This window comes from Carettochelys insculpta, chromosome 19, assembly GCF_033958435.1.
Source record: "Carettochelys insculpta isolate YL-2023 chromosome 19, ASM3395843v1, whole genome shotgun sequence".
NCBI classification, from domain to species: domain Eukaryota; kingdom Metazoa; phylum Chordata; order Testudines; family Carettochelyidae; genus Carettochelys; species Carettochelys insculpta.
In genome coordinates this window covers 22987881-23014410 of record NC_134155.1, presented here as the reverse complement: position 1 = coordinate 23014410, position 26530 = coordinate 22987881, and the positions used below count along the sequence as shown (strand labels likewise).

General features: G+C 57.0%; 1 protein-coding gene across 1 annotated transcript; it reads left to right on the top strand.

Annotated features, from left to right (window-relative positions):
* The first annotated feature begins 926 nt into the window (after positions 1-926).
* On the top strand, positions 927-15826 carry SSC4D (scavenger receptor cysteine rich family member with 4 domains). Its single transcript, XM_075014131.1, has 7 exons — positions 927-966; positions 1909-2214; positions 6092-6163; positions 7332-7659; positions 13438-13742; positions 14542-14619; positions 15510-15826. Exons 1-7 carry the CDS (start codon positions 927-929, stop codon positions 15824-15826), a joined length of 1446 nt encoding a protein of 481 aa, XP_074870232.1.
* The last annotated feature ends 10704 nt before the right edge of the window (positions 15827-26530 follow it).

Genomic DNA, 26530 nt, shown 5'->3' with positions numbered 1-26530 from the left:
GGGGTGGGAAGGGGTGAAAGGTCCAAGCTCTGGGAGGGAATTGGGGTGCAGGAAGAGGTGGAGAAGGGGCTGCTGGCTCAGGGTGGGGGCTCCAGGCTGGAGAATGTCGGGGTGCTGAGCAAACCAGACGCTTGTGGGCGTGAGGGTGCAGGAGTTCAGGCTGGGGTGTGTGAGGGGCTCAGGACACACATTTGCAGTGTGCAGATTGTGCAGTAATGTTGCGGCAGAAGACGGGATGTGAGAGGCTCAGGACAGGGGTTCCAGTGTACAATAGGCTCAGGACAGAGGTGCGTGTGGGGATGCAGGGGTGTTGTGATGCTGTAGCCAGATGGGGGATAGGCCCTGACAGGGGCTTCTTGGCCAGTCTGTATTGGATATATCATATTTAAAGATAACGTCAATCCAGCATTGTTGTTGTGTGCAGAAGGCGCCGGGAACCTTTGCTTGTGAGCGTCTGGGGGAGGGGAGGGGGCAGCTCTGCTGGTACCTGGGGGTGCCACAGTGTGTCCCAGGTCTGGGGTCTTAGGAAGCGTGTGCGCTGCTCCCCCTTGCCCAACAGCTGGCCCGTTTCCTGAAAAGCCGGGTCTGTTGCCTGCCAGCAACTTCCTTCCACCTGCCACCGTCCTGCGCCGGAGACGGGTGGGGGAATGGGAGTCCTGGGTCCGCACCAGCTCCAACTGCTCAGGCAGCACGCGCCTTGCTCCCCACAGCAGCCATGTGCTGAATGAGCAGTTGGGGCTGGAGCGGACCCAGGACTCCCACTCCCACTCCCACCGTGCAGGAAGGCAGCAGGTGGAAAGATGTTGCCGGAGGGCAACAGATCCGGCTTTTCAGGAAATGCACCAGCTGCTTGGTGGGGGGCAGGAAGTGGGGTATGTGCTTCCTGAGAGGCTGGCTCCGGTGTGCAGCTGTGGGACTTCCTCACCATGCTGCAGGAAGCCAGCGGTACCTTCATTTTTGCAGGAGGTAACGCCAGCGTGAGCTCTTTCTTGGGCTGGGGGGAACTGATGGGGGTGCTAGGTCACCTCCCATCCCCCTGGAATTTCATCACCCCCCCCCAGTTTGGGAACCTCCATGCTAGAGCAATGCTAGCAACACAACCAAACGCCCCTTAGGTAGAAGCCTGTGGGAAGCCACGTTGCGATCAGTGAAATGTGGCCACTATGCGAACAAAGGCCAGGACAAAATGTTTCTGATCTAAGCTGCGACCAACCACGGATCTCAACCGTGGCAGCCAAGGGGTGAAGTCCGACCTCAGTGACTCATATGCATCCCATTACCTTGCTTGGAAGGGAACACTGAGTTCTTAACGGAGAAGTGTGAAAAGCCCGGCTGGCATTGGGATGGGTGGAATACCTGTGGCTGAATGTACGAAATCGACCTCCCTTAGCACCCAAGCTGCTCCGAGGAGGATGTGAGTCAGCTCTGATATCCTGTATCCCATAATCCTCTCCTGGCTGCGTTCTCCTGGCACACCAAGGGTGCTTGATCCTTTTCCTTCTCCATTTCAGGCACTGCCTCCGATTCTGCGCCACAGCCATTCCCAGGTGAGCCCTGATCATGAACTGCTTTTGGGCAAACAGTTTTTTACTCCAAAAATGGGATTTTTGAAAAAAAAAAAAACCAAATAAGCGTATGGGGCAGAGGTGAGGGGAATAGCGATGAAATCCTGAGCTTTGCTATGAAAAAAAGGGGTTAAAATGAAAATTTAGATGAATCCTCCAAAACTACCATTTCCTGTCCAGCTCTGCATATTACCGGAAGCCATAGGGTAGTTTTTGCAGCTTCCTGACCTTGTTCTATGCCCCCTCTGGTAGGCCGCACCCTTGAGCTCTTCATTAGCAAACTTAGCCCTAGGAAGAGCCTGTTGCCTGGCTGGTCGTCTCACTGTGCCCTTCCTCCTCGCAGAGGTGCGGCTGGTCAACGGGCGTAACCGGTGCCAGGGGCGTGTGGAGATTCTCTACAATGGCTCCTGGGGAACAGTGTGTGACGACGACTGGGACCTTGTGGATGCCAACGTGGTGTGCCGCCAGCTTGGCTGCGGCCACGCCATCGCCGTGCCGGCCACCCTGACCTTTGGCCATGGGAGGGGGCCCATCTTCCTGGACAACGTGGACTGCAAAGGGCAGGAGGTGGCCCTGAGTGAGTGCGGGAGCCGCGGATGGGGCATCCACAACTGTTACCACTATGAGGATGTGGCCGTCACATGTAATGGTAAAAAGGTTTGGTTCCATCCAGCGGCGAGGGCGGGGGCAGAGGTGCTGTGGGGGGGGCGCGTTACGGGACTTCCAATCGCTGATGCCTCTTGGGACCCACCAGCCAGGGCCTAGCAGCCCCCTTGTGCCCGGTCCCTCTCGTGCCTGACTCATGGCGCTCCCCTCCAGAGGGAGGGGTTGGGCTCACCCAGGCTTGCTCACCAGGCGTGCAATGCTGGGTCGTTTGGAATTGACTCTGGAGCCATCACTCTGGGCCTTTCCCAGCGCCTGAGTGGCTGGGCTTGGATTGACTTTCCCACCACATCTTCCCCTTTCTCTCCTGCTCTTTGCTCTCCCTTCCTCCCGGCCCCGCATTCCCACCTGCCAGCTCACGGACAAGCCCTGCGCAGTACAGAGCATGTGGCCAAACCCAAGGTCATCTGTGTGGCGCTGGCTCCGAGAAGGACGGCAGCGAAGCTGCGGCAGTGCAGGCCAGCTGTCTGAGCACAGGCCCCGAGGCTTGGTCCGGCCATGTGGCCAGTGGTGGTGCAGCAAGCTAGGTCAAAGCTGGCTCAACCCTGTCTATATTACTGGCCACGAGGACAGCCCTGCGTGAGCTCTGGCTGAGCCAGCAAGGAGGGGTGAGCTACTTCCACTGGGATGCAGCTGGGTGTGTCCTCCGGGGCCACCCTGCGACAATGCCCACGCCATGGCGGGGACATGGCTATTTTTAGCCAGGCAGCGCCAGTGCCGGAGGCATAGCATGCTGAAATCCCATCTGATTGATAGTTCTCTGAAAACATCCATGCAGTGTGCAGCCGCAGTCACAAAGGCAAATAGGATGTTAGGAATTATTAAAAAAGGGAGAGAAGACGAGACGAAGAATATTTTACTGCCCCCTTATAAAACTATGGTACGTTCACATCTTGAATACTGCATGCAGATGTGGTCTCCTCACCTCAAAGGATGCTATTTTGGCAGTAGAAAAGGGCAACTAAAACGATGAGGGGGTTGGAACGGGTTCCAGGTGAGGAGAGCTTGAGGAGACTGGGACGTGTCAGTTTAGAAAAGAGGAGACTGAGGAGGGATATGATAGAGGGCTATAAGATCATGAGCCGGTGTGGAGAGGTTGAATAAAGAAAAGTTATTTACTTGTTCCTGTCATATAAGCCCTAGAGGGCACCAAATGAAATTAATGGGCAGCAGGTTTAAAACTAATGAAGTTCTTTTTTACACAGCGCACCGTCAACCTGTGGAACTCCTCGCCAGAGGAGGCCGTGAAGGCTAGGACTGTAAGAGAGCTCAGAGAAGAGCTGGATAAATTCATGGAGGTTGGGTCCATAAAAGGCTATTAGCCAAGGGTACGAATGGTGTCCCTGCCTCTGTTTGTCAGAGGCTGGAGATGGATGGCAGGAGACAAGTTGCTTGATCATTGTCTTGGGTCCACCCCCACTGGAGCACCCAGCACTGGCCACTGTCAGCAGACAGGATACTTGGCTGGATGGACCTTTGGTCTGACCCAGTGATGGCCATTTTTATGTTCTGATTTCAGTGTAGATGCTCACTTGCAATGGAAGGACAGCACACCCAATGAAGTCCAGCTTTTCTGGGCTGTATATCCCCCTCACTCACAGAGCAGGGCTCCCCTCAGACCTACCCAGCCTGATGTGGGTAGCTGGCATTCCAGCAAGGCCTGGAGCTGGGCCAGGTTTGCAGGCAGACGTCCAGCAGAGAGACAGTGGGTCTGTGATCTCCTGGCTGGGTGGGGCTCTGCTGGAAGGGGACAGGGGCCAGTTGACTGAGGAAGGTGCCCAGCCTTGCTTGGAGCAAGAAGACTGAGCTGGATGGGAGGCTTGAGGAGGCCCAGGGTGCGGCTGTGAAGAGGTGGGAAGGAGGAGCTGACCTGGAAGGAGAGGAGAGGAGAGGAGAGGAGCTCAGGCTGCTTGTTGGGGGTGATCGCTGGGGGCTTGGTAGTCTGGCTGCAGTGTGTGCTTGGAGAGGGTCCCAGCGGGCAGGACCAGCTTTCAGTCCAGGGCAAACTGTTACCATGCTGGCCGGCAAATTAATGACCAGGGCCGTGAGTTCTGGAATGAAGTTTCGGAAAATTTACATCTTTTAACAGGAACAAAGCAGAAGGTCACCCAAGCTTACCACCCACAGGCACATAGGCTTGTGGAGGGTACAAATCGGACAGTTCAGGGTGCTAACAGCATTAGAAGGTGAAGAAGAGGAATGGCCCAAGGTGCTCCAGGGAGACCCAGTTGCATGCCAAACATCACAGCCTAAGTCAACAGGCGTTACACCTTATGAACTTACATATGCCCGGAAGCCTGTGCTGCCCATACATTGCTGAGACAATGACAACGGTGAAGATTTAAATGATAGGATTCCTGTTGGTCTTGATTTAATGGAGCGTACTTTAGATGCTGGTGATGTCCAAGATCAGTTGACCTGCATCAAGGAGGTACAAAAACTTGTCGAGGAGGCTACAAAGAACAGCACAAGCAAGACAAAAAAAAGGGTTATGAAGAACGCCACAAGCAACAAGAAGCCTTTAAAATTGGTCAAAAAGTGCTCCTCTGCAGCGTGCGAAGGGCAGAAGGGAAGGGGGGTGAAGGTCGGTTACCCCTCCTGGGCTCTTGTGCAGTCGTGGGAAAAAAAACTCCAAGGGCTTGTATGCGTTAGCAAATGAAAAAGGCAATACACTGCAGAAGAAACACCAGGGCTCCAGCTGAAAGCCTTTTATGAGCGCAAGATCCTTCCAAGATGAAAGAGCCCCCAAACTCCCCGCCAGTATCAAACCCTGCCGATGCTGACGTAGCACGCGGTGCGGGCTGTGATGCCAGGCCCGACATTCCCACGCCTGGTGAGAACACATTGCCTCCTGCATACACGGACGTCAGATCAGAATTATAGGCAAGAGTCCTGCTGACAAGCCCATCGTTCCCACCTCAGCGACTTGGCAAACCGCAGCCTGTAAAAAGCTGCAAATTCCAACTCCCCCACCAACCAAACAGCTATGGGAGAAATCGGCCAAGTTGGAGTCCACCGTATAATCCAGGCAGGGTTATCAGCAATGGCAATTGCTTCTTCAGGGCTATCAGCCAAGAGAGCGCATTGTCTGAAGACTATGATGCTGTAGTCAGAGCTGCTGCTGTGAATGTGATGAAATCTCCTGAATATCGAGAAGCTTTCAAAGCCTTGGTCAGTCTTCCCGTCAAGAAGGACTTGCTCCAAAGCCAAATGAAGCAAGACAAAGTCCAGGGTACAGATGTCGAGCTCTCTGCTGTTGCCACAGTTCTTCAGGTTCCTGCCGCTGTCTGTTCCCAGCCATCAGGAGCGTGGAGGAAGAACCGGTGTTTTTACAGCCCAGCAAAGGAGAACGTCGACAGATTTAAGACAGTTGTGCATGTGGAAAAGGAGCCTTGCATGTATTTATCCAATTCTGGGCCTCACTTTGGCTGGGTGCTGGTGTTACCAGTGTGTAATCTCCTCTTTTTTTCTGCATTTTCCTGTGAAATAAATGAAAATGACAATGAATACGAGCCGTCATTTCTTTGTGTTTTCTATTTTTCTTTATAACTTTAGCGACTCTCACCAAACAGGCACGACGAGCTCTGTAGTGAAAGCCACCCAGCTGCGGCTGGCTGCATAGTTTTGTGCAGCCAGGTGAGCTGCACCATACAGTACCAGGCACCATCAGTCATGAAGCAGCTCACCTGTCGTGCTCTGTGAGTGCCGCACCGGCGTGTCCAGGCGTGTGCCCCTGGCTGCTCCCCCGCTCACTCCGTGCTGAGGTTTGCGTAGGCAGCAGGTGCCGTTAGACCAGGGGGTGGGGGGCAGGAACATGTGTGAGAGTGCGCTGATGCCTAACCTGCCTCTGGTTCTCTTTTCAGAGCTCTCCCCAACCAGGCCAAGCAAAGGACCCACCAGCAGACCTGCCACCGTGGCCCTGCAGCATGGGAAGAGTAAGCACCCTGGAGACCGGCTTCCCGTTCAGCACGTTTCCTCCCACCCCTGCTCACCCTGGGAAGCCCTCGCTGGCTGGTCTCTTCCCACCAGAGGCTGGGCCAGGTGCCCAGGCAGTGCTTATGGGCTCCCTGTTCTGTGCCCCCAGGCCTGCGCCCGTCCCCAGCATCACACGCACAGGGCTGAGCTGTGAGACCAGGGCCAAGGGGGACGCCAGGGGGTTGGTGGGGCCCTGCGAGGCCGTGGCGCTGCAGGGTCCGGACTGGGTGTCCCTGCCTGGGGATGGGATGCCCCCAGCTCCATGGTTGCATTTGCTGCCAGGTGAAAGCCCTGGTCTGGCATGTTGCCTGGAGAGAAGCCCTGCAGCAGTGGGGTAAGGGGCACCTATTGGGCTGGGGCGAGGAAGACAGCAGCTAACAGGGAGCACATGGCTGCCTCATATGACCCTGCATGTGACTCCACCCAAGCCCATCCCAACCCCTGGGCCACATGCTCCCCCCAGGTTCCTGCCCCAGGATCCACCCCACCTGACCTGGGGAGCCCTCTGTCCTCCTGCCATCATGCAGGAGACTTCACAACAAGGGCAGGAAAAAGAGCAGAACGGAGGATTGCTGGGAGGCCCGGTCCTCTGAACGCCTGTACCACCCCCCCACAACCCAGTCCTCCAAACGGCTGTACCCCTACCCTCAGCCCGGTCCTCCGAACGGCTGTACCCCCACCCCCAGCCCGGTCCTCCGAATGGCTGTACCACCCCCCAGCCCGGTCCTCCAAACGGCTGTAGCCCCACGCCCAGCCCGGTCCTCCGAACGGCTGTACCACCGCCCCCCAGCCTAGTCCTCCGAACACCTGTACCACCCCACCAACCCGGTCCTCCAAACATGTACCACCCCCAGCCCAGTTCTCCGAATGGCTATACCCCCACCTCCAGCCAGTCCTCCGAATGGCTCTACCACGCGCCCCCCGCAGCCCTGTCCTCTGGCACAGCTGTCCCACCCCCAGCCCAGTCCTGTTGCCGAGGGAGCGGTACAGCCATGCTGGAGTTGCCGCTGGTGGCTCCACATTCTGCTGCCCCCGCCCCCCGTCATTCCCACACATCACGCTGGCGATAAATCCCTTGCTGGCGCGCAGTGGGGACCGCCCCGCGCTAACCCCGCTGCCCTCCTGCAGGCGACGGCAGCATTCGGCTGGTGAGCGGGCGGGACGCCTGCCGGGGCAGGGTGGAGATCTTCTACCAGGGGACCTGGGGCACGGTGTGCGATGATGACTGGGGCCTGAGCGACGCCAGTGTGGCATGCCGGCAGGCGGGCTGCGGCCCCGCCCTGGAGCACAAAAGCAACGCCTACTTCGGCTATGGCACGGGGCGCATCCTGCTGGACAACGTGAACTGCGAGGGCAGCGAGTCCCGCCTCTCAGCCTGCTACAGCCTCGGCTGGGGCATCCACAACTGCGGCCACCACGAGGACGCCGGGGTCGTCTGCACAGGTAGAGGCACGAGGCCCCGTGGGAACGGCCACCGTCTTGGCTGACCGCCTGGGACCGAGCCCAGCCCTGGGGGCAGCCCTCCAGAGCCGAACGGCAGATCCAGGCTGGGGGCCGGGTGGGGTCCGGGAAGCTGTAGACTCACGCCCGCTGTGAGTAGCACACTGATCCCAGGCTCACTTCTCCGGTAACTGCTGCCCAGGCTAGGCTAAATAATCACCCTGCCGCCCACGATCACGGCGCATCAGCGGGAATTTTGCAGGGCCGTGCACTGTCGCAGGCGGCAGCTCCGCCGAGGTGTGGCACAGGGTACATGAGTGTGGAAACGAAAGCTGGCCAGTCGGGCGCCCCCTTGTCCACGTTGCATGCCCAGCGCTCCCTTTCCGTGCCACCAGCTGCCCGACACCTTGGCAGGTGCAAAAAGCAGAGGTGAGGGGTTGAGCGTTTCACCCCAGAGTAGGTGGACGCCGCCTGTTTGTTAATCTTGTGCACAGCAGAGGCACAAGGGTGTGTGGGGGGACCCTCGCGCTGGGGGAGGTGTTCACGCTGTGGAGTGAGATGGGGGCTTCAGGGGAGACACTCAGGCCACGCTTCAGGGGGCTGCAGTGGGAGGTCTTTGGCGTTCCCTGGGCCCGGGAGCATCGCGCAGCTGTGAAGCTGTGATCCTCGGCCAAATGGCCCCGCAGATGGGGAAGGCAGCTCATGAGCTTGGGTCGTGGCAGACTGAGGTGAGGGCCACCTGCCCTGAGGCAGCTGCGCCGACCCCAGCCCTGCCAGCCGGGCAAGAGGCTGCTGGATTGGCTGCCCCCCACCCCAGCTGGCATGCACACTTCGGGTTGGGCCCTGCCGCAGTCTGTAGCCGGCCCCGCGAGCGCCCTGCTCGGAGCGCAGCCTTGCTCGCGCTGTCGAACCCAGTGACGAGGAACCTTTCAAAGCCCCGAGAAGCAGCCGTGAATCCAGGCAGGCACTGACGGGGGACTTGGCGTCCCATGGAGGCTGCGGGGATGGGGCTGTCTGCCACGACTGGGGATCTGCACCAAGATGTGGCTTTAAATCCGCCTCTGCCACCCGGGGCTGGGAGCAGTTTTATGGCAAGCCCAGGACGGCTGGAAGCCTTGGGAGCTGGGTGGAGAGGGGGCAGGGGAGTGGGGGGCCGTGGGGAGGGGAGCTCTGGCTGTGGACGGGCTGAGGAGACAGAAACACAAGGGACTGAGTGTGTGGGGGTGTTTGGGAGGGACCTCAGCAGTCAGGCTCTGGGACACCAGTGCCACCGCAGCTGGGAGCCGGGCGCTGAGCGAGGTTCATGGCTCACTCCTGAAATCGGCCACAGCCCTGCCGCCAGGTCAGCCGGCCGCCAGGCTGCCTCTGTTGACCCAGGGGCGCGGCTGAGCACAGGGGAGGGCACGGTGGGTGACGGGGCAGGGCGGTGTGGCCGTGACCCGGCTCGGCCTGGAAGGAAAGGGAGAGTGAATGGGGGCAAGACAAGGGCAAATCTCTTGCTGGGTGGCCGGAGAGGAGGCTCAAGCCGCACAGCTCTGTGGGGGGGTCTGAACCCCACAAGGCCGGTCTGGGCCTCCCCTAGGGTCCCAAAGCACTGGCCCCCCTCCAAGGGAAGGGATGGGGCATGCCGGGAAGGGCTCTTTGCTGGCCGCCCCCAGCCACTGCAGTGCAGTAGTAAAGTCACAGTCGCCACACTTGGGGTCTCATCCTTGTGCATTCGCCACGGGGCCCCCCAGCCGAGCCAGGCTCTCCCAGGTCGCCCCCTCTGAATAAAAGTCCTCCCCCGAGCCAGGCCCCTAGCCTGCCCCCCTCTAAATAAACACCCTCCCAGCTCCCCTGGAGCCAGGATCCCCCACCCCACCCAAGTCACCGGAGTTGCCACCGCTGGATCTGGGGTCGAAGGAGTCACATCAGGCCCCACAGCCGTGCCGGGGCAGCAGGAGCCACGCTGGGGCTGTAGTAGTCACACGGCTCTTGGCTGGTGCCGCAGGGGCCGCGCTGGAGAAACTACAGCAGCGGCTGCCTCCCTCATGCCGTCCCACCGAGCAGCAGGGCGCGTGAGCGGGGCGGCTGGAGGGCGCCCCCGGTGCTGAATGAGGAGCCTGTTGGACAGCAGGGCCTTAAGCCCTGGTCTGTCCGCGCTGCCCTGTGTTAGTGGCTACACGAAAGCATGATGCCCGCTGCCGTAACGTACCTGCTAACTCAGCCTCCCCCAGGTGTACGGAGGGAGGTCAGTGCCACGCCCGTACGGGCGCTGCCCGGCTCCCAGGGACCGCGGCTGGCTTTCAGAGCCACCCCACAATGCCCCAGTCATGCAAGCGCTCCTTGTGAGGCTGGGCACGGCCGACGCGAGAAGTGAAGTGCAGACGTGCGAGGGATGTACCGGTGCCAGCGGCAGTTTGCCCCCGTCAGTTAAGGCAACTTCATTTGGAGCGTAGATGGGCCCGTGGCTCTTACACAGCCACAGGATCTGAAGGTCCCTGGAGAGGCAGGCAGGGCTGTTAATGCCGTTCACAGTACAGAGAGGCTAAGTGATTTGCCAAAGGGCACAGAGGGGGTTTGTGGCGGAGCAGGGATTTGAAAGTAAGGCTCAAAGGGCTTAAGGCCCTGACCACTGGGCCATCCTTCCTCATTCCTGCGAGACTGAAACCCAGGAGGTGGATAGAACACAACGCCAAGAGAGGCTGGGGAAGCAATTTGCAAGAGAAACAGCTCTGCCTGCCTGTGATTTCCCGGCTCTGGTGGAAAACAAGCTGCCTCCGTCAGGAAGTGAGTGATTGGCTGTTGGTGGCTGGGCACTCAGCCATCCCCAGCCTCCCTTTCTCTTCCCCCTTCCAATGATGTATTTCTGTCCTTCTCTGTTGATTACCATTTATAACGTTAATAATCCCCTCCAATTCCCTCATTATCACAGCTAATGACTGGAGCACGAAGTCACTTTGGTTTCCCAGCCATTAGCTAAAAAAGTGGCTGCCGTGCTCAAAATTTCCCACAGGCTGGCCCTTTCGTGCCTAACTAGCCATTGTCCCGCAAGCCAGGGCAACGGAAACACAGCCCACGTGGCCCCTCTCGGTCGGCTCCCGGAGGGGGGGTTGTTCTGAATGGCGGCAGCAGCGCAGTGCGCTCTGACTGATTCTGAAGGAGCTTATGTACCCAGCTGGGGTGGGGCTTGGGGGGACCTCTGAAACTAAAGGCCTCAGCCTCTAACTTGAGCTAATGCACCAGGCTGTCTCCAAGATCACACCCACAGCCTCTGGGGAGCTGGATAACTGGCTGTCAGGAACAAATGCCCATAAAGGGTTAAACCCAGAGACAGTGGGTTCTCTGCTGGGAAGCAGCCAGGTGAGCCGAGGATCAGAGCACAGAGAATTAACATGATATACCTTGGGCCCACTGCGTCCAACCAGGTCCGAGTAAGTAGCTGCTACAACGGCTACTGCTTTAGCCAACTAGCCACGTTATTCTGAAAGCATATTTATTGTTCAAGCCAACTAGCCACACTCAACTGGCCAGATAGCCCCATGTGGCTAGTGTGTTGGACAGCATGGCCTTAGGCTTAAGTTCAGGGTTGGGAAAAGCTCAGAGGTAAGTAACCACACCTCAGCGCTCTTGGACTGTGACTGCTCCGTTCCAGGATGCTTCCATCTTACCGGCCTGGACCTTGCTGGACTGCTCCAGTTTTAATGTTTACAGTTGTGGGAAACTCCTGAGCTCAGACAATAGGAGCAGGTCAGCTAATTGTTTAATGATGCTGGCTGTTGAAATTCCAAAAGCTAAAAGTTTTATAACGGTTAGAATGCAAAAACGAGAAGTCCTGTGGCAGCTTACAGACGAACAGCTATATTGGAGCGTAACGCATCTGACGAAGCGGGTCTTTGCCCATGAAAGCCGATGCTGCAATAAATCTGTTCTTCTATAAGGTGCCACAGGACTTCTTGTTGTTTTGTGGATGCAGACTAACACAGCTCCCCCTCTGTTACTTGTTAGATTGCACGTTTTCAATATCACAGGTTAAAACCTACCAAGTAAACAGCCTTAAATCAAACGTCATTGAGTCCTGAGCTGGCAGTTTTGTACTCTCCCGGTGGCAGGCTTCAATCAGAGTTGACGCGAATATGTTTTCAGTAGTTCAGGTAGTGTGGTTGAACGGAGGTTTACTGACATGCAAAACCGAATCCTTCCAATCCTTTGTGTAACACACTGATCCCAGCTTGTGGTTACCTTGGTGCCGTTAGCTGGACACACCTTCCCCAGGCACCAGCCAGTGTCGGAAGCAGTAACTGCTAAGAGCAGCTGGGTAAATGTAGAATGATGAGTGCAGAGTCTTTGTTCTCCGGATGGGCTCCCTTCTGGCTGCCCATCCATTGCAGTGACTTAGCGCAGACCTGGCAATGGCTGCTGGTGATGTGACCTCTGCTCCTACGCATGTCACCACAGGGCTGCGGATTTCGACAGTAACCACGTTCACCACCTCGGCTGGCCGGGACTATGGAGAGCCCTTCACCGACACTGTCACAGGTAAGGCCAACACTGCCCCAGAGCCCGTCCCCCACCCAGAGGGCTACCCCAGGTGATGAGACCTACAGCCCTATAGCTTAAGCTTTGATCGTAGCAGCTACCCCTTACGATTGCCCTGTGGAGGGCACGTGTGATCTGAACTGGTTTGCTGTGCGTCCTGGTCCAGCCGCCTGTGCTGGGGAAGCAGGGCTCAGGCCCTGCCCCTGGCATTCGCCTCACCTTCTTCCTTGGAGACAGCAGGCAAGAGGCTGGGTGGCCAAGAATTCAGCACAGTCCAGAGCAGCCTTTAGGCTGTGCTGGGCTTCAACCGATCCACCGTACTGGCTGGGCCCAGCTGCAGGACCACAGGGGCTGCAAACGTTTCCAGAGCCCCGTCCGCCTGGTATTTGGATGCTTCCTGCACAGCGTGCAACGCTCTCCCTTCCTCTGGGGCGCTGAGCTCCAGTTTTGTTGCTCTGGCCACTAGTGGCACCATGGCTCTGATGCCAGGCAGCAAGGAGCTTGTGGGTTAGATTCACTGCAGTCCTGCTCCAACACACAGGGCGCTTCCTTGCAAACCACGCCCTCCACCCCCTGCCGCCCGAGGGTCCGCGTGGGCCTGCTTCGCCTGCAGCCCGTCACCTGAGGGCAACTCCTCCCTGGGCGCCTGGTGCCCAGCAGCCCTGGAAGACCCGGTGTTCTTTGGCCACGAAGTTGCATGGGGTGTGCTGCCCTTGTGCCTTGCCAAGCGAGAACCGCTTGGATGCAGCTTTCCCCGGAACTGCCACGCTCCTCATGCCGGTGCTTATCGTTGCAGCCACAGATGGCAGAGCCCCGCCCTCGCCAGGGACCGAAGGGTTCACAGCAGGCCTGGTGGCTGCAGACAGGAGAGGTACGTGACCATGCTCCCCGCAGGCAGGCGTTGGCTCTGGACAGCCTCCCGGTGGCATGGAAGCCTCCGTGGCCCATGGGCTTGTACGAATGGGGCTGTGGCAGCCCTGCAGTGTTAGCTCGGGTCCTGCTTTTCCGAACGGAGCAGGTTGTGCCGGGCACAGGGCGTGAGGGCGTGGCGTGCTTGAAACTACAAGTCCCAGCATGCCGTTCTCTAACCGGAGCCTAAAGGGAGCATGGAAGGCTGGGACCTGTCATCTCCCTCGCCCCTGACTTTGCAGCTGCAGAGCAGGCGGAAGAGCTGCAAGGGGCACGTGGCCCCCCCCCTCCACCTGCACCTGCCGGAGTCTCTCCACTCTACCCTCCCCATCACCTTTGCTCTCTGGGTCTGCCCAACAGGTGGCAGCATCAGGCTGGTGAACGGCAACAGCAGCTGCCAGGGCCGGGTGGAGGTCCTGTACCAGGACACCTGGGGCACGGTGTGTGACGACGACTGGGACTTCCCCAACGCCCAGGTGGTCTGCCGGCAGACAGGCTGCGGGGCGGCCGTTGCGGCCACCATCCTGGGGTATTTTGGTTATGGCACCGGGCCCATCCTGCTGGATAATGTGGACTGTGCCGGCCGGGAGGCTGACCTGGCCAGTTGCTTTCACCTGGGCTGGGGGCAGCACAACTGTGGGCACCACGAGGACGCCGGTGTCATATGCAGAGGTGAGACACGTGTCTGAGTGCACCAGGGCGCCTCCTGCTTCACCAGCACGCCTGGGTCAGAGCTCCACCTGTGGGCCTTCCTCCCAAGCTGGCCGGCCTGGGGAGGGAAAATGAGCCTGTGCTGGCCTCAGCAGAGCTGGGGGTGGAATTAATGGGTCCCCAGGCAGCTCCAGCTGCACTCTCCCTGGGTGCGCCAGCTGACCTGGGAATCGAGTCCAGCCGCCCAAGCAGGGGATGGGCCAGGCCCGGGGGGGGCGGTGTTGGGACCAGGTCATATTTAGTACAGGGCTGGGGGTTCAGTTCAGGCTGGAACTGGGTGGGCTGGGCTTTCTGTGAGGCTCCAGCCCAGCCTGGGGGAGAAGCCTGTGAGACCCCGTGTTCTTGGGGAATTGCCGAGACACCCAAACAGGCCCCACCTGCTTCTGGATCCTCCCCCAGAACTGAATTCCTGGGTCACGGGCAGACGTGGGGATTTGAACCCGAGCCCCTAGACCTTCAGAGGGTTCAAGGGGTGCGAGACTGGACCCAGTCCCTGGGTTTGAAGCTGGTCTCTATTTCCGGAGAGGCGCCCGCTGGGGAGTGGGACTGAGAAGGCCTTCAGCCTCCTCTGAATTTTAGGTCCACTTCCAGGGGATGTTTGCCCTTCTGCTGTCTCCTCCATGCCCCACTCTGCAGCCACCTGCAGTGTCTTCTCCTCGCCCCAGCCCCAATCACTCGTGCTCTGCAACACCCGCCTCTGAGCCAGAGGCCAGAAATGGCTCATCGCTGGTCTTTCCATCCATCCTTTCTGCTGGAGCAGGTGTGGGCGAGTCTGGAGACCATATGGGGGAAGATACTTTTGTGACCATGACCTCGGCCACAACTCGTCCCAAGGACGGTAGGTACCCCATGAGGCCAGCAGTACCCCCCAAACCTTTTTCAGTGGCTCATCGGTGTATGCCCAGGAGCCCCTGGGGCCAGAGATAAAAGCAGACGAGAATTGGTCTAAGTAACGCTCAGCCATACCTTGAGTGCTTGGCTAGGAGACCCCCCCAAGTCCCATGCAGTCGTACCAGGCCACCCATGGCCCTGGCAGATGTGCCGACCAAGGTGATACTGAAGGCATCACACAGTTCCCATAGCGTCTGTCATCCGTGGACCCCAAAGCACCTTACAGCCCTTCACTGCAGCCCCCACGGATCCCTGTGAGGTGCAGGAGCAGAGGAGGATAAGCTGAGCGACGCTGATTGCCAAAGGCCACTCAGCCAGGCTGAGCCAGGAACAAAACCAGGCTCCCTTGCTGCCACTCAGATGCTCTACCCACCAGGCCATACTGCTCAGGGGGCTGACTGCTGCCTGGTCTGGAGCACAGCCCTCCCGTCCCCACAGCACAGCCTCCACCACTGGCCCATTGCTCCTAGGGCAAAGAGCAGCCTGGCTCCCGCCACAGGAGGGGAGCCCAGATCGGCAGGACCTGCCTAGGCTCCCTGGCCTGAGCAGGGGGTTCCAGGCTGTTCTGGAGTGGCCAAGCCCCTGCAGGCTCTAGGCCGAAGCTGCCTTCAGCGTCCAGAGCTGCCATTTTGCTCGGAGGGTGGCTCGGCTGGGTGGGCTGCCAGGGGAGTCGGCGGGGAGGCGGTGAATTCATGTTAACCCCATTAGGGAGCTGCCTGGTGTCCCACTCGCTGGGATCCAGTCGCGGAGGGGACGGCAGAGGGCAGCCGGGGGCTGTTCAGACACAGGCCTGTGCTGCCCGCTGACGCCCGGCTCGGCGCGGTCGCGCCCCTGCAGGATTCCTGCGCCTGGTGAACGGCAGCCACCGCTGCGAGGGCCGGGTGGAGCTGTTCTACCTGTCCCAGTGGGGGACGGTGTGTGACGACGCCTGGGACCTCCGGGACGTCAAGGTGGTGTGCCGGCAGCTGGGCTGCGGGGGCGCCCGGGCGGCCTGGGGGGAGGCGCACTACGGCCAAGGCACTGGCTACATCTTCCTCGACAACCTCAAGTGCAAAGGCGATGAGCCCTCTCTGCTGCGCTGCTCCCACATCCGCTGGAACGTGCACAACTGTGACCACTCGGAAGACGCCGGTGCCCTCTGCGGGCTGCTATGATGGGCCCTGCCTGCAGCCGCCCAGGGAGGCACAGGTGAGTCCCCGGGGACAGAGCCTCTTGTGTCTCCCCCCGTTTCCCCTGCCGCGTGCGGCTGTCAGGGCAGACCGGCTGGGCACAGCGGTGATGGAAGGATGACGGCTGCTGGCCAGTCCTGGGGGATAAGCCTGGATCCCCCGGCCTTTGGCCCTGTGCTCCTCCTCTTGTGCCTTCCTCCCCCATGGTCTGGCTCCTACGCCGCCTCTGGAGCCCCTCACCCTGGGCTTCCAAGCACAGGAGCGGAAACATGAGCCCTGAGCAGGGGGAGAGAGATCAGACAGTGGGAGGGGCAGAAGCTGGGGATCTGGGGACCCAAAAGCAGGGGCAGTGACTGGCCAGGGCAGGCTCTGGGGCACGGTGAGTGTGGGGAGTAGCAGGAGATTCCCACACCGCCCCCGTCAGCGCCTCTCAGGTGCTCTTCCCTTTCCGGGCTCAGTCCTGCTTAGCTAAGGCGGTGACTCTCCTTGGTGCATCAAACCATGTGCATCTCTTGGGCCCACTCGGACAGTACCACCTGTCAGCCAAGGCGCGCGTTGTAGCCCTGCTTGGTCTTGTATGTTTCACAAGGACACTGCTTCCATATTCTGCTCTCAGTGAAGAATTCTGGAACCCTGCCGGGGTCCGCCAGGTTTGTTATTAACCCCTCCGCATCTTCCCAGCGGGGAGACAGAAGAAATGCTATTTTTGGCAGGCCTGAATGGGAATGCTCCCTCCCCGGCCCCAGGAGCTGTTCCCGGGCCAGCAGCTCTAACACGAAAAGGGCCACATGGAGGGGTGCCCAGCCTGTCTGTCACGCCAGCTAGCTGACTGGAGCAAGGAGCTGGGGACAGCAGTTAGGTTCAGAGGGTCAGGCCTCGGGACATGCCCGGAGCTGCCTGTTGGCTGATCACAGGACGGAAAGCCCCAGCTGTCGGCTGACATTGGCTGTTTCTCTTTCAGACTGAAGCTGGCCCAAACCATGGGAACTGTAGATGTCAGGCAGGCGTGCTGGTGTGCCCATGGTACTGACGTTGGTGGGAGGCGAACACCCCCCTGGCCTGTACATCTCTGTATATAGCAAGTCTGAAATGGACCTGGAAGCTTTACAGTCACTGCCGTGCCCTGCAAGCCCCTCCCCGCGCCTCCTCCCCTGGCGATTTCCCCAGGGTCCCTGCAATGTCTAGTGGAGCATGTGCCAGAGCTCCCCGCCTGGCCCCTGAGCCCCGGCGCACAGAGCAGAGCTCCGGGTGTTTGTTCCCTTGGGCGTCTCTGCCAGCTCTGCAGAGGGGAGAGTTTTGGTCCGCAAAACCTCAGGCGGGAAGAGAGCAGGAACGCCGCGGCCCTGCTGCGTCTCACCGTAGGAACGGCGGAGACGCTGTCTGCAAAAGGCAGAGAGCCTTGGTGCCCATCTGGCATTGCGAGACTCTGGGGAGTGGGAACGGTCTGTTTTGCCGCAGCTGGAAGCCGAAAGACGTGGCTGTTTCTGCGTGGCCAGCCTTCACCAGGCTCCCGGTGACCAAGGGTAACATCTTCCTATGTGTCGGGGTCCCGTTTTCAGGAGAGACTTAGAACGAGAGCCTCATTCCCATCGGTCTCAATGGAGTTAGGAGCCTTAATACCTTTTGAGGATCTGGGCTGTAGGGTATTTAGGCGCTGCGTAGTGTAGAGATGGATGGAAATTAGGGAAGCAGGTGCTTTGGAAAAGCCCGGGGAGCTGAGTTCCGAAGTTATTTTGAAAAAGGACTTGGCCTTCTACACCCCTTAGTGTCGGAAATTTCTCGCCCCACCTTCCCTTGCCACCTGAGGGCGGGTGATGGATCTACATGAGGCACGCTTGACAGCAGATCTCCGTGCGGGTCCCTGTGGCCACGTGTTCCCATCGGATAAAACCCCTTCCCCCCCGCCCCCCCTCGGCAATGGCCCTCAGTGGCAACGTCTGAGACCATCCCGGAACACACAGGGCCAAGACGCCGGTAGGGGCAAAGTAAGCTGAATTTTCTAAGGAAGTCAGAACTGACCCGCAGGCAAAGCTCCAGGCCTGCTTATTGAACGTGCAAAAAAGCCGTCCTGTACCACCTTAAAGATTAACTGGATTATTGATGAGATGATGAGCTCTCGTATGGAAAGCGGGTTTGTGGAACGGCCCTGGATGATCTATCTGCAGGCGTTTGTTCACGAGCAACCCAGGCGCCTGTTCCAGCCAGCAGATCCCTCTGGGTTTGCCCCTTGCAGCTGCATAGAGCCCCCTGGAAGTCGATAGGGCTCTGTGTGCCCAGCACAGACATGCATGCAGGACAGGCCCCCGGGGACTGGCACATCAAATCACGTGCATTTCTTGGGCCCACTTGGACGATTCCACCTGTCAGCCAAGATACCTGTTGCAGCCCTGCTTGGTCTTGTGTGTTTCACAAGGAAACTCTGCTTCCCCATTCTGCTCTTGGTGAAGAATTCTGGAATCCTGCTGGGGTCCGCCAGGTTTGTTATTAATCCCTCCGCATCTTCCCTGCGGGGAGACAGAAGAAATACTATTTTTGGCAGTGGGAGGGGCAGGGGCTTTATTATGATAGAGCTCATTCCAGGGCTCTGAATTCACTGTATAATTCTTTTGTTAACAACAGAGTGTGCTGGTCCCGGTTTTCCACTTTCCTTTTACATTTTTTATGAATAAATAAAAGCCCTTGTAAAGTGTGCTGAGAGCCAGCGTACCCATTGTTCTGTGAATCCCAGCTCAGCAGGCTGTCGTCAGTACCTCCTTGGCAAATGGACTCTGAGTTGTCCCTGTGTTTGCACAGGATGCAGATTCAGAGTGACATCTCTGATTTCAATGAAGCTGATCACACGTTACATGTGTCTTCGAGAACAACAAGAAGTCCTGGGGCACCTGATAGACCAACAGAGATTTTGGAGCATAAACTTTCGTGGGCAACAACCCGCTTCATCTGATGATGAAGCAGGTCTTTGCCCACAAAAGCTTATGCTCAAAAATATCTGTTGGTCTATCAGGTGCCACAGGACTTCTTCATGATTTACATGGCTGTCGCAGATCAGAAGGGTGGGCCAAGGTTCTCGGCTTGGTGTATGAGCCCATGATAGCTGTTGGATTTGTTTATACTCTAGAGCAAGCTTCTCAGGAGCTACGCTAGGAGATTAGGTTGAATTGAGATGACTTAGGTCGGTTTTTTAAGCAATCAGCCCACACTACAGGGTGCGTTCTGACAATGTCAAGGGCTCCTAAGGCTGACTTTTGTACTCCTGCTTTTCACGAGGAGTAACACAAAATTCAACCTTGCCTGACCGACTGTAGGGTTGTGCAGATGGAGCGTTGTGAAATTTGACATTCTTGGCCTCCTGGAGGTGTCCCAGGGTGCCCCAATGTGACCAGTCTGGCCAGCACTTCCAGTTCCATTGCTCTCCGGGTGTGCAGGAAAAGGCCTGAGAAAGTTTGAATTTCATTTCCTGTTTTGGCCAACGTGGCTGATGGAGCAGGCAGCACATATGATCATAAACTCCCAGGGTGGCAGGTGAGCGCCAGCTTGGAGTGTGCAGGAGATCCAGGACCTTGTTGCTGGGGGTGTGGGGGGGAAGAAGCTGTGCTGGCAGAGCTACAAAGCCGCAAAAGGAGTGCAAACATCTATGCCAAGATCTCACAGGGCATGGTGAAAAAAGGATACACCAGGGAGGCCCAGCAGTGCCACGTGAAAATAAAGGAGCTCCGCCAGGTGCACCAGAAGACAAAGGAAGCGAACAGACATTCTAGGTCATCACTGCAGACATGCCACTGCTATGAGCAGCTGCATGGGATTCTAAGGGGGGGACCCAACCAGTGTCTCCAAACAGTCCAGTGAGACCTCCCAAGAGATTCCTCAGGCAGCCTCTGGCAACAAGGGGGAAGATGTGTTGGATGAGGAAGAGGAGGACAACAGTGATCGGGGGGGCGGTGAATGGAGCAGCTGATCTCACTGACAGCCAGGACCTTTTAACAACTTTGTTTCTCACCCCTCCTCCCAGGACTTTTTGCAGCCGGACCCTGATGGCGAGGAGGGCACCTCTGGTGAGTTCTCCTTTGTAATCATGCTACAGGCGCACTAAGGCAATTGGGGGTGATTTGTGGCGGGCGCTGCACCTACACAGTCCGGGGCTCCCGGAACAACTTGTTCACGTGCCTGGGGATGGAGCGCCAATCCTACGGGCGCATCTCCATAACGCCCCCAGACAGGTACTCTTTAATTCTTCTCAGGAGGCTTTTGGGGAGACCTGGCTTAATCCAACCTACTGGATAGGACACTTCTCCACACCAAGCCACTAGGGAGTAATCTGGAGTCATGGCATTGAAGAGCAGTGCAGCAAAACAACCAGTGTTGTGCTCACATTCAGCCAGCATCTGTTCCTTATCAATGTTTGCCATTCCAAGGAGGCTGATAGCTCTCTTTGCGATCTAGAAGCAGCAGGGGAAGGAGGATTAAGCTATTATGATGCCACAAGCTGCTCCACCATGCCTGGACCACCCCCTCCCTTCCTGGGTAGAGCGGGAAGGGAAACGTTCAAATCTCAGCCAAGGAGGGAACATATGGTGACCACGATAGCCACACAGACAGCCACAAGGAGGAAAGCACAAGCGACACCGCCATGCCCTGCCCCTCTACCCCAACCCCTGGTGGCTAGGGGAAGGAAATCTTTCACTGCCGCAGCGGAGAGGAGCCACACAGCCCCAATAGGAACAAGCCACACTGCCGTGCCTTATCCCCTCATAGAATCATAGAACAATAGAGCTGGAAGAGACCTAAAAAAGCTATCAAGTCCAGCCCCCTGCCCTAGGCAGGACCAAACCCAGCAGATCAGCCCCGCCAGGGCTTTGTCAAGGTGAGACTTAAACACCTCCAGGGATGGAGACTCCACTACTCCCCTGGGTAGAACATTCCAATGCGTCACCACCCTCCTAGTGAAAAAGTTTTTCCTAATGTTCAACCTGGACCTTCCCAACTGCAACTTGAGACCATTATTCCGTGTTCTGCCATCTGTGACCACTGTGGACAGCCTCTCTCCAGCCTCTTTGCAACCTCCCTTCAGTAAGTTGAAGGCTGTTACCAAGTTCCCCCTCAGTCTTCTCTTCTGCAGACTGAACAGTCCCAATTCCCTCAACCTTTCTTCATAGGTCATACGCTCCAGCCCCTAATTATTTTGGTCCCCCTCCACTGGACCCTCTCCAGTGTGTCCACATCCTTCCTATAATTGGGGGCCCAGAACTGGACACAGTACTCCAGATGCGGCCTCACCAAAGTCATATAAAGAGGAACAATCACTTCTCTGGATCTACTGGCAACGCACGTCTTGATGCAACCTAATATGCCATTAGCCTTCTTGGCTACAACGGCACACTGTTGACTCATATCCAGCATCTCATCCACTACAACTCCCAGGTCCTTTTCTGCAGGAGGTCTCTCCACCCTTCCTTCCTTTCCCCGGGCCCCTCGGGGAAGGGAAAGGCTCAATTTGTCCTTGCATGGAACACATCCCTCCTGTGTTCCACAGAGGTTCCTTCAGGAAACTCCTTTGTGTGTTGTACAACTGATCTCATCTACAGTAAATGTATCTCCTCAATGTCTGGCCTTCACTTAGGTTTTGTTGCCGTGTGCTCAATAGACCTCTGCTCCATGCCACCCATCTCCAGCTGATGCAGATCCGAAGGAGAAAACAAATGTGGGAAGAGTCTCCATCCCTGGAGGTGTTTAAGTCTTGCCTTGACAAAGCCCTGGCTGGGCTGACCTGATGGGTTTGGTCCTGCCTAGGGCAGGGGGCTGGACTTGATGGCTTTTTTAGGTCTCTTCCAGCCCTATTGTTCTATGATTCTATGTTCTTAGAGGTGATGAAAACTGCCCGCATGGACGGGGCCCTGTTAAATGCATGGAGGAGAACCACGCTGAAGGAAAGGAGGGTAGATTGGGAAGACAAGAGGGTGGATCGAGGGGACTGTAGGGTGCTCAGTGTGTGAAGTCCAGACCCAGGAGGAGATGGTACAGCTGAGGAGGCAGCAAACAGAGCTCCTCCGTGCCTGGCCCAAAAGCACAGAGCCCCACCGCAGCCCATACTGAGCCACGTGCTCTCCTCACCGTGTTCTTCACCCTCCCCCACATCAACACCCCAGAATGCGGGGGGGTGGGGGCATCAAGGCAGCCTTGCGTTCCAGTCCCAGGGATGCTTCTCTGAGCAGAAGGCCGACATTCCCCCACCAGTGATGGCAAAATGCCTCTGGCCCTTGTCTACCCACCCCTGGAACGCCCGCCATGGACTCCGGTACTGTCCCTGAGTAAAAGTGATGAAGTTGCAAAACTAGTGTCCTTATTGCTTGTGCTGCATGGGAGAGGGAGATTTACAGGATCGACAGGCCAGCACACCTCATTGCAAGGGGCACCTCCTGTTGGGAATGAGTGCAGGGAAGGGTTTAATCTCCCAAGGTAACCTGCATCCCAGGTGAGCCAATGGGAGTGAAGTGGCTTTGTTTAAACTGAGAACAATTGCAGCTTTGGGGGCTTTTGTCTCTGTGGACAGCAGAGAGACAGGCAGAGGGGAGAGGGCTCCCCGGCAATTGGAATGAAATCAGAAATGTCCTGACCATTGCAAAATCAGCCACTGAGGTGTGAGTAAAAGAGAGAGGTGTAGATAGGCACGATCAAGTTATGGTTATTTTAAATTTGGTTGGACTGGCTGCTCTGTATTTGCTTTTGTGTTGTTGTTTGACTGGCTGTTTTTCCCCTGTTACTTTAAAGCTAAATCCCAGAGAAATTTCTTTCTCTGGGTACAACCCATGATTTACTTTTCTTTTGTTTTGTAAATAAATCTCTGTTTTTAAGCAACTGATCTGATCCTGTATCACAAGAAGGCTCTGTGTATATTCATGCCTTAGACTGAAAGGTTAGCTACTGAATTACAGGGGTTTTTTTGTGTGTGTCCAAGCTTTATCCTGTGGAAGGATTAAGAGGTCAGGGTATCCCCAGAGGAAGACATCCTGAGTGTATCTTCCTGGATTGTGGGAGGTCTTTTCTCACTTGGGTGGTGGCATCCAGGGTCCAGGAGATCTGAGACTCTGGGAAGTTTTAAAGTAAAGCCTGTATATAGCCAAGGTATTTTCTCAAGTCTCTTCGGGGCCCCATTTTCTGCACTTGGAGTGGGGAGGGATCCCCTGGCATGGTGGCAGAGTGGTGGGATCATTTTTGACCCAGGTCAAGGCACCTGTCCATCCACTCCCCGTAATAGAGGTCCCATTTCAGCAGGTAGCTATGGATATCATGGGTCCTTTTCCCCAGAAGATCTCAAGAGGAAAGATGCTCATACTAACTCTTGTGGATTTTGCCCCATGGTGGCCTGAAGCAGTCACTCTAGGGACCATTACAGCCTAGAACACCTGCCAGGCACTGACTGATCTTTGTGCCAGGGTAGCTTGGCCTTCAGAGATCCTCACGGATTCCAAGACTAACTTCCTAGCCAAGGCTATGAAACATCTCTTGGAAACTCATGAGGTGAAACACTTGGTTGTCACTTTCTACCACCATCAAACCAATGGCCTGATGGAGAGATTTAATGGAACGTTGCAGGCCATGATACGTACATTTGTAATTGAGCGCTCCAGTGATTGGGACTTGGCATTACAACAGCTACTGTTTGCCTATAGAGATATCCCACATCCCAGTCCATTCAAACTTGTGTATGGACGTGAAGTTAAAGGGCCCTTTGCAACTAGTAAAGCACGAATGGGGAGTGGCTACTCCTCCAGGGACCAACATTTTAGATTTTGTAATCAACCTACAAAATACCCTTAGAGACTCCCTAAACCTGGCTCATGAAAATTTGCAGAAGGCTCAGCAAGAGGAGGAGGCCTGGTATGAGAGACATGCCAGGGAGCCGTCCTTCAAAGTAGGGGAACAGGTCATGGTCCTGAAGGCACTCCAAACCAACAAGATGGAAGCATCCTGGGATGGGCTGTTCACAGTTCCGGAGCATCTAGGTGCTTTCCCTGACCTTAATCTTAAGCCTAAAATATATCATGTTAACTCTCTAAAGCCCTTTTATTCCCGAGGAGTCAGGGCTCTTCAGTTTACCACCCAGGAAAGGGAAGGGCAAGGAGGGAGTGGAAGAGGTAACCCTTTCCAGGAATCTGAGCCAGGAGCAGAGAGGGCAAATCATGGAGCTGTGCACCAGGTACACCCCGATATTCTCAGCCACCCCGGGATGAACAACAAGGGCAGTTCGCTCCATTAACACAGGTGATGCTCACCCAGGCAGAGCCCAACCCTATGCAATGGCTCCTGCAGCCAAAGCAGCTATAGAGAAGGAGATCAAGGACATGCGAGAGATGGGCGTAATTCGCCTCTCGGACATTGCATGGGCCTCTCCAGTAGTCCTAGTTCCCAGACTGGCTGGGAAATCCACTTTTGTGTGGACTACTGTCAACTGTAACTTGCCCAGACAGCTATCCAATGCCACATGCAGATGAGCCGTTGGAGAAACGGGGACACGCCCAGTTCATCTCCACTATTAGCATCTCCATGTCTCCACTGGTGATTTTCTGGTTTGGGAAGAAAGTTCCTTTCTGCAGCTTTCTGAACAGAGTTCCTAAAGGTGTCCGTGTCATGCACCTCTCCTGCCTCTCAGTCAGTGAGATGTCCCTGTCATCCCCTGGTGCCTGCAACACCATGGAGATGTACCCCTTGCAGTTTATGTACTCTGTGGTAGGGTGGTCTGGTGCCAAGCTAGGGATGGGCATTCCACCTAGCAGACAGCCGTAATTAGGCAACCCCATTGCAGCAAAGCCATCCACGATGTCCTGCACCTTCCCCTGAGTCCCTGGCCGTCATAGCAGAAGGGTATTGATTATCTCGGCAACCTGGATCACAGCAGCCCTGCTGCAGGTTAGCCCACTGACGGGTAGCTGTCTGCATTGCAAGCTTCCACAGAGCTGCTGCCACTGGCTTCTGCACGATCGGAGCAGGTCTCTTTTTGGCATTGCTGTGCTTCAGGGAGGGGGAAAGCAATCTGCAAAGTTCCATGGAAATGGCCTTACGCCTGTGGAAGTTTTGTAGCCTCTGCTGATTGTCCCAGACCTGCAAAACAATGTGGGGCCACCAATCTGAGCTCGTTTCACGGCACCAGAACTGGTGTTCCACAGTGTGCGAAGCACCGAGTGCAGCCAGCATCTCTGTGTTCCTCCCCTCCCGTGTCTCACCTTCGTAGATGTCCGTGTCCTCGGGGTCTCCACTGGTCTGACGGCTGTTTAGGCCTGCACATACCGCAGCACATTGCTTTAGGTGCTCCCAATCCTTGCCGCAACTGTTTGAAGCTGGACGGGCTCGGCGCGAGCCTTGAATGGCGTCTGAACGGGTATGGAAAAAGGGCGCAAAGCCACTTCTTCGCCGTTGCTTTCCAAAGGAAAGGAGAAGAGAGAAGTGCACTCTGGGAGGCTGATGACCACCCACGGCACATTTTTTCCCATCAGGCAGTGGGGCAGAAACCCACAGTGCAAGGGGGCAGGAGGAACGGTGGGATAGGTACCCACAGTGCATTGCTAACAAAGTCGAAGCTGCCCCCCCCAATGCAGACGCACTCCTTTGACTTGTATGCCAGTGGGGCCAGGCACCCTGGACTTTACAAAACGACCTTAACAAAGCTGACCCCATTCCCTGGAGCAGACGTAAGCTCCCTGTGAATTGCACCGGCCACCCCTGCAAGGTTGGAAATGGGGACCGGCTGGGACTCTTGCTGTCCTGCAGCTGCATTCATTTGGTCACGCATGCAGCAGGGAACTTGCTCTTCTGCTAACTGCAGAGCAGCCAGGGGATCCCCAAAGCAGGCAGTGACAGAGGCGTTGGTGTTAGGCAGCCTGAGGGTGTCGGCTGCGTAGGCTGCTCTCAGTGGCAGGAACTGGGGTCCGTGCAGCCTCCGGGGCTGTGAGCATGAAAACCTGAACCCAGGATGAAGCCAGGGTTTCTCACTGGCTACTCAGTAGCTGGGCAGGCTTTGGCCAGCAGCAGCCAACCACAGATATTTGCCACCATCAACTGAGTCAGCAGATGCTGTCACCCACCAGATCCCAGCTGTTCAATGCCAGCTAACGCTGCTGGTGGAGGAGAGTGAGGTTGCTGAAGGCCTGCTTCGCGTTGCCCCTGATCCGCTGCTCCTGGATCAGTCCCAAAGCTCGTGGTTCCCATGGCTGCAGCCCCGTTCATATCAGGCGCTGTCCATGGGGGTGGGGATCTGTTAGTCCCATTTCTCAGGTGGAGAAAGTGAGGCACAGAAGTGCTTCTCCCGGGTCATGCTGCACGTCAGGGCAGAGTTAGTTGCAACCCCCGCCCCAAGCCCCCAATCCTGTCTGCTGGCTCTAGCCCATCGTTTCCCTTCCTGCCGTTGCCCCAAGTTCCTCGTTTGGGTACAATGCTGGGGTTCCAGACCCATTCTTTTGCAGGCCACTGCTTGGCTGGGTCACCTGACATCCTTGGGTGGCTGCCCTGGAACTGGCCTGCGCCCTCCATCCTTCCTGTCCTCCCCAGAAGGGCGCTGAGGTGGTGGCAGAGGTGGCCTGCTGAAAAGGGGAGAAGGGGAGGGATAGGAGCTGAGGCTTCACAGGCGCAGGTCAAGAAGGGACTGCAGATGTCCAGTATCATCCCAGCACATGCACGGTACCAACCCGTCCGCGAGAT

Excerpts from the sequence above, each read along its gene's own strand:
- SSC4D (XM_075014131.1), top strand. The coding sequence starts at position 927 with ATGCTGCAGGAAGCCAGCGGTACCTTCATTTTTGCAGGAG. Across the intron at positions 7,660-13,437 it reads TGCACAGGTAGAGGCACGAG|CATCAGGCTGGTGAACGGCA; the intron begins GCCCCGTGGGAA and ends AACAGGTGGCAG. Across the intron at positions 13,743-14,541 it reads CGCCGGTGTCATATGCAGAG|GTGTGGGCGAGTCTGGAGAC; the intron begins GTGAGACACGTG and ends CTGCTGGAGCAG.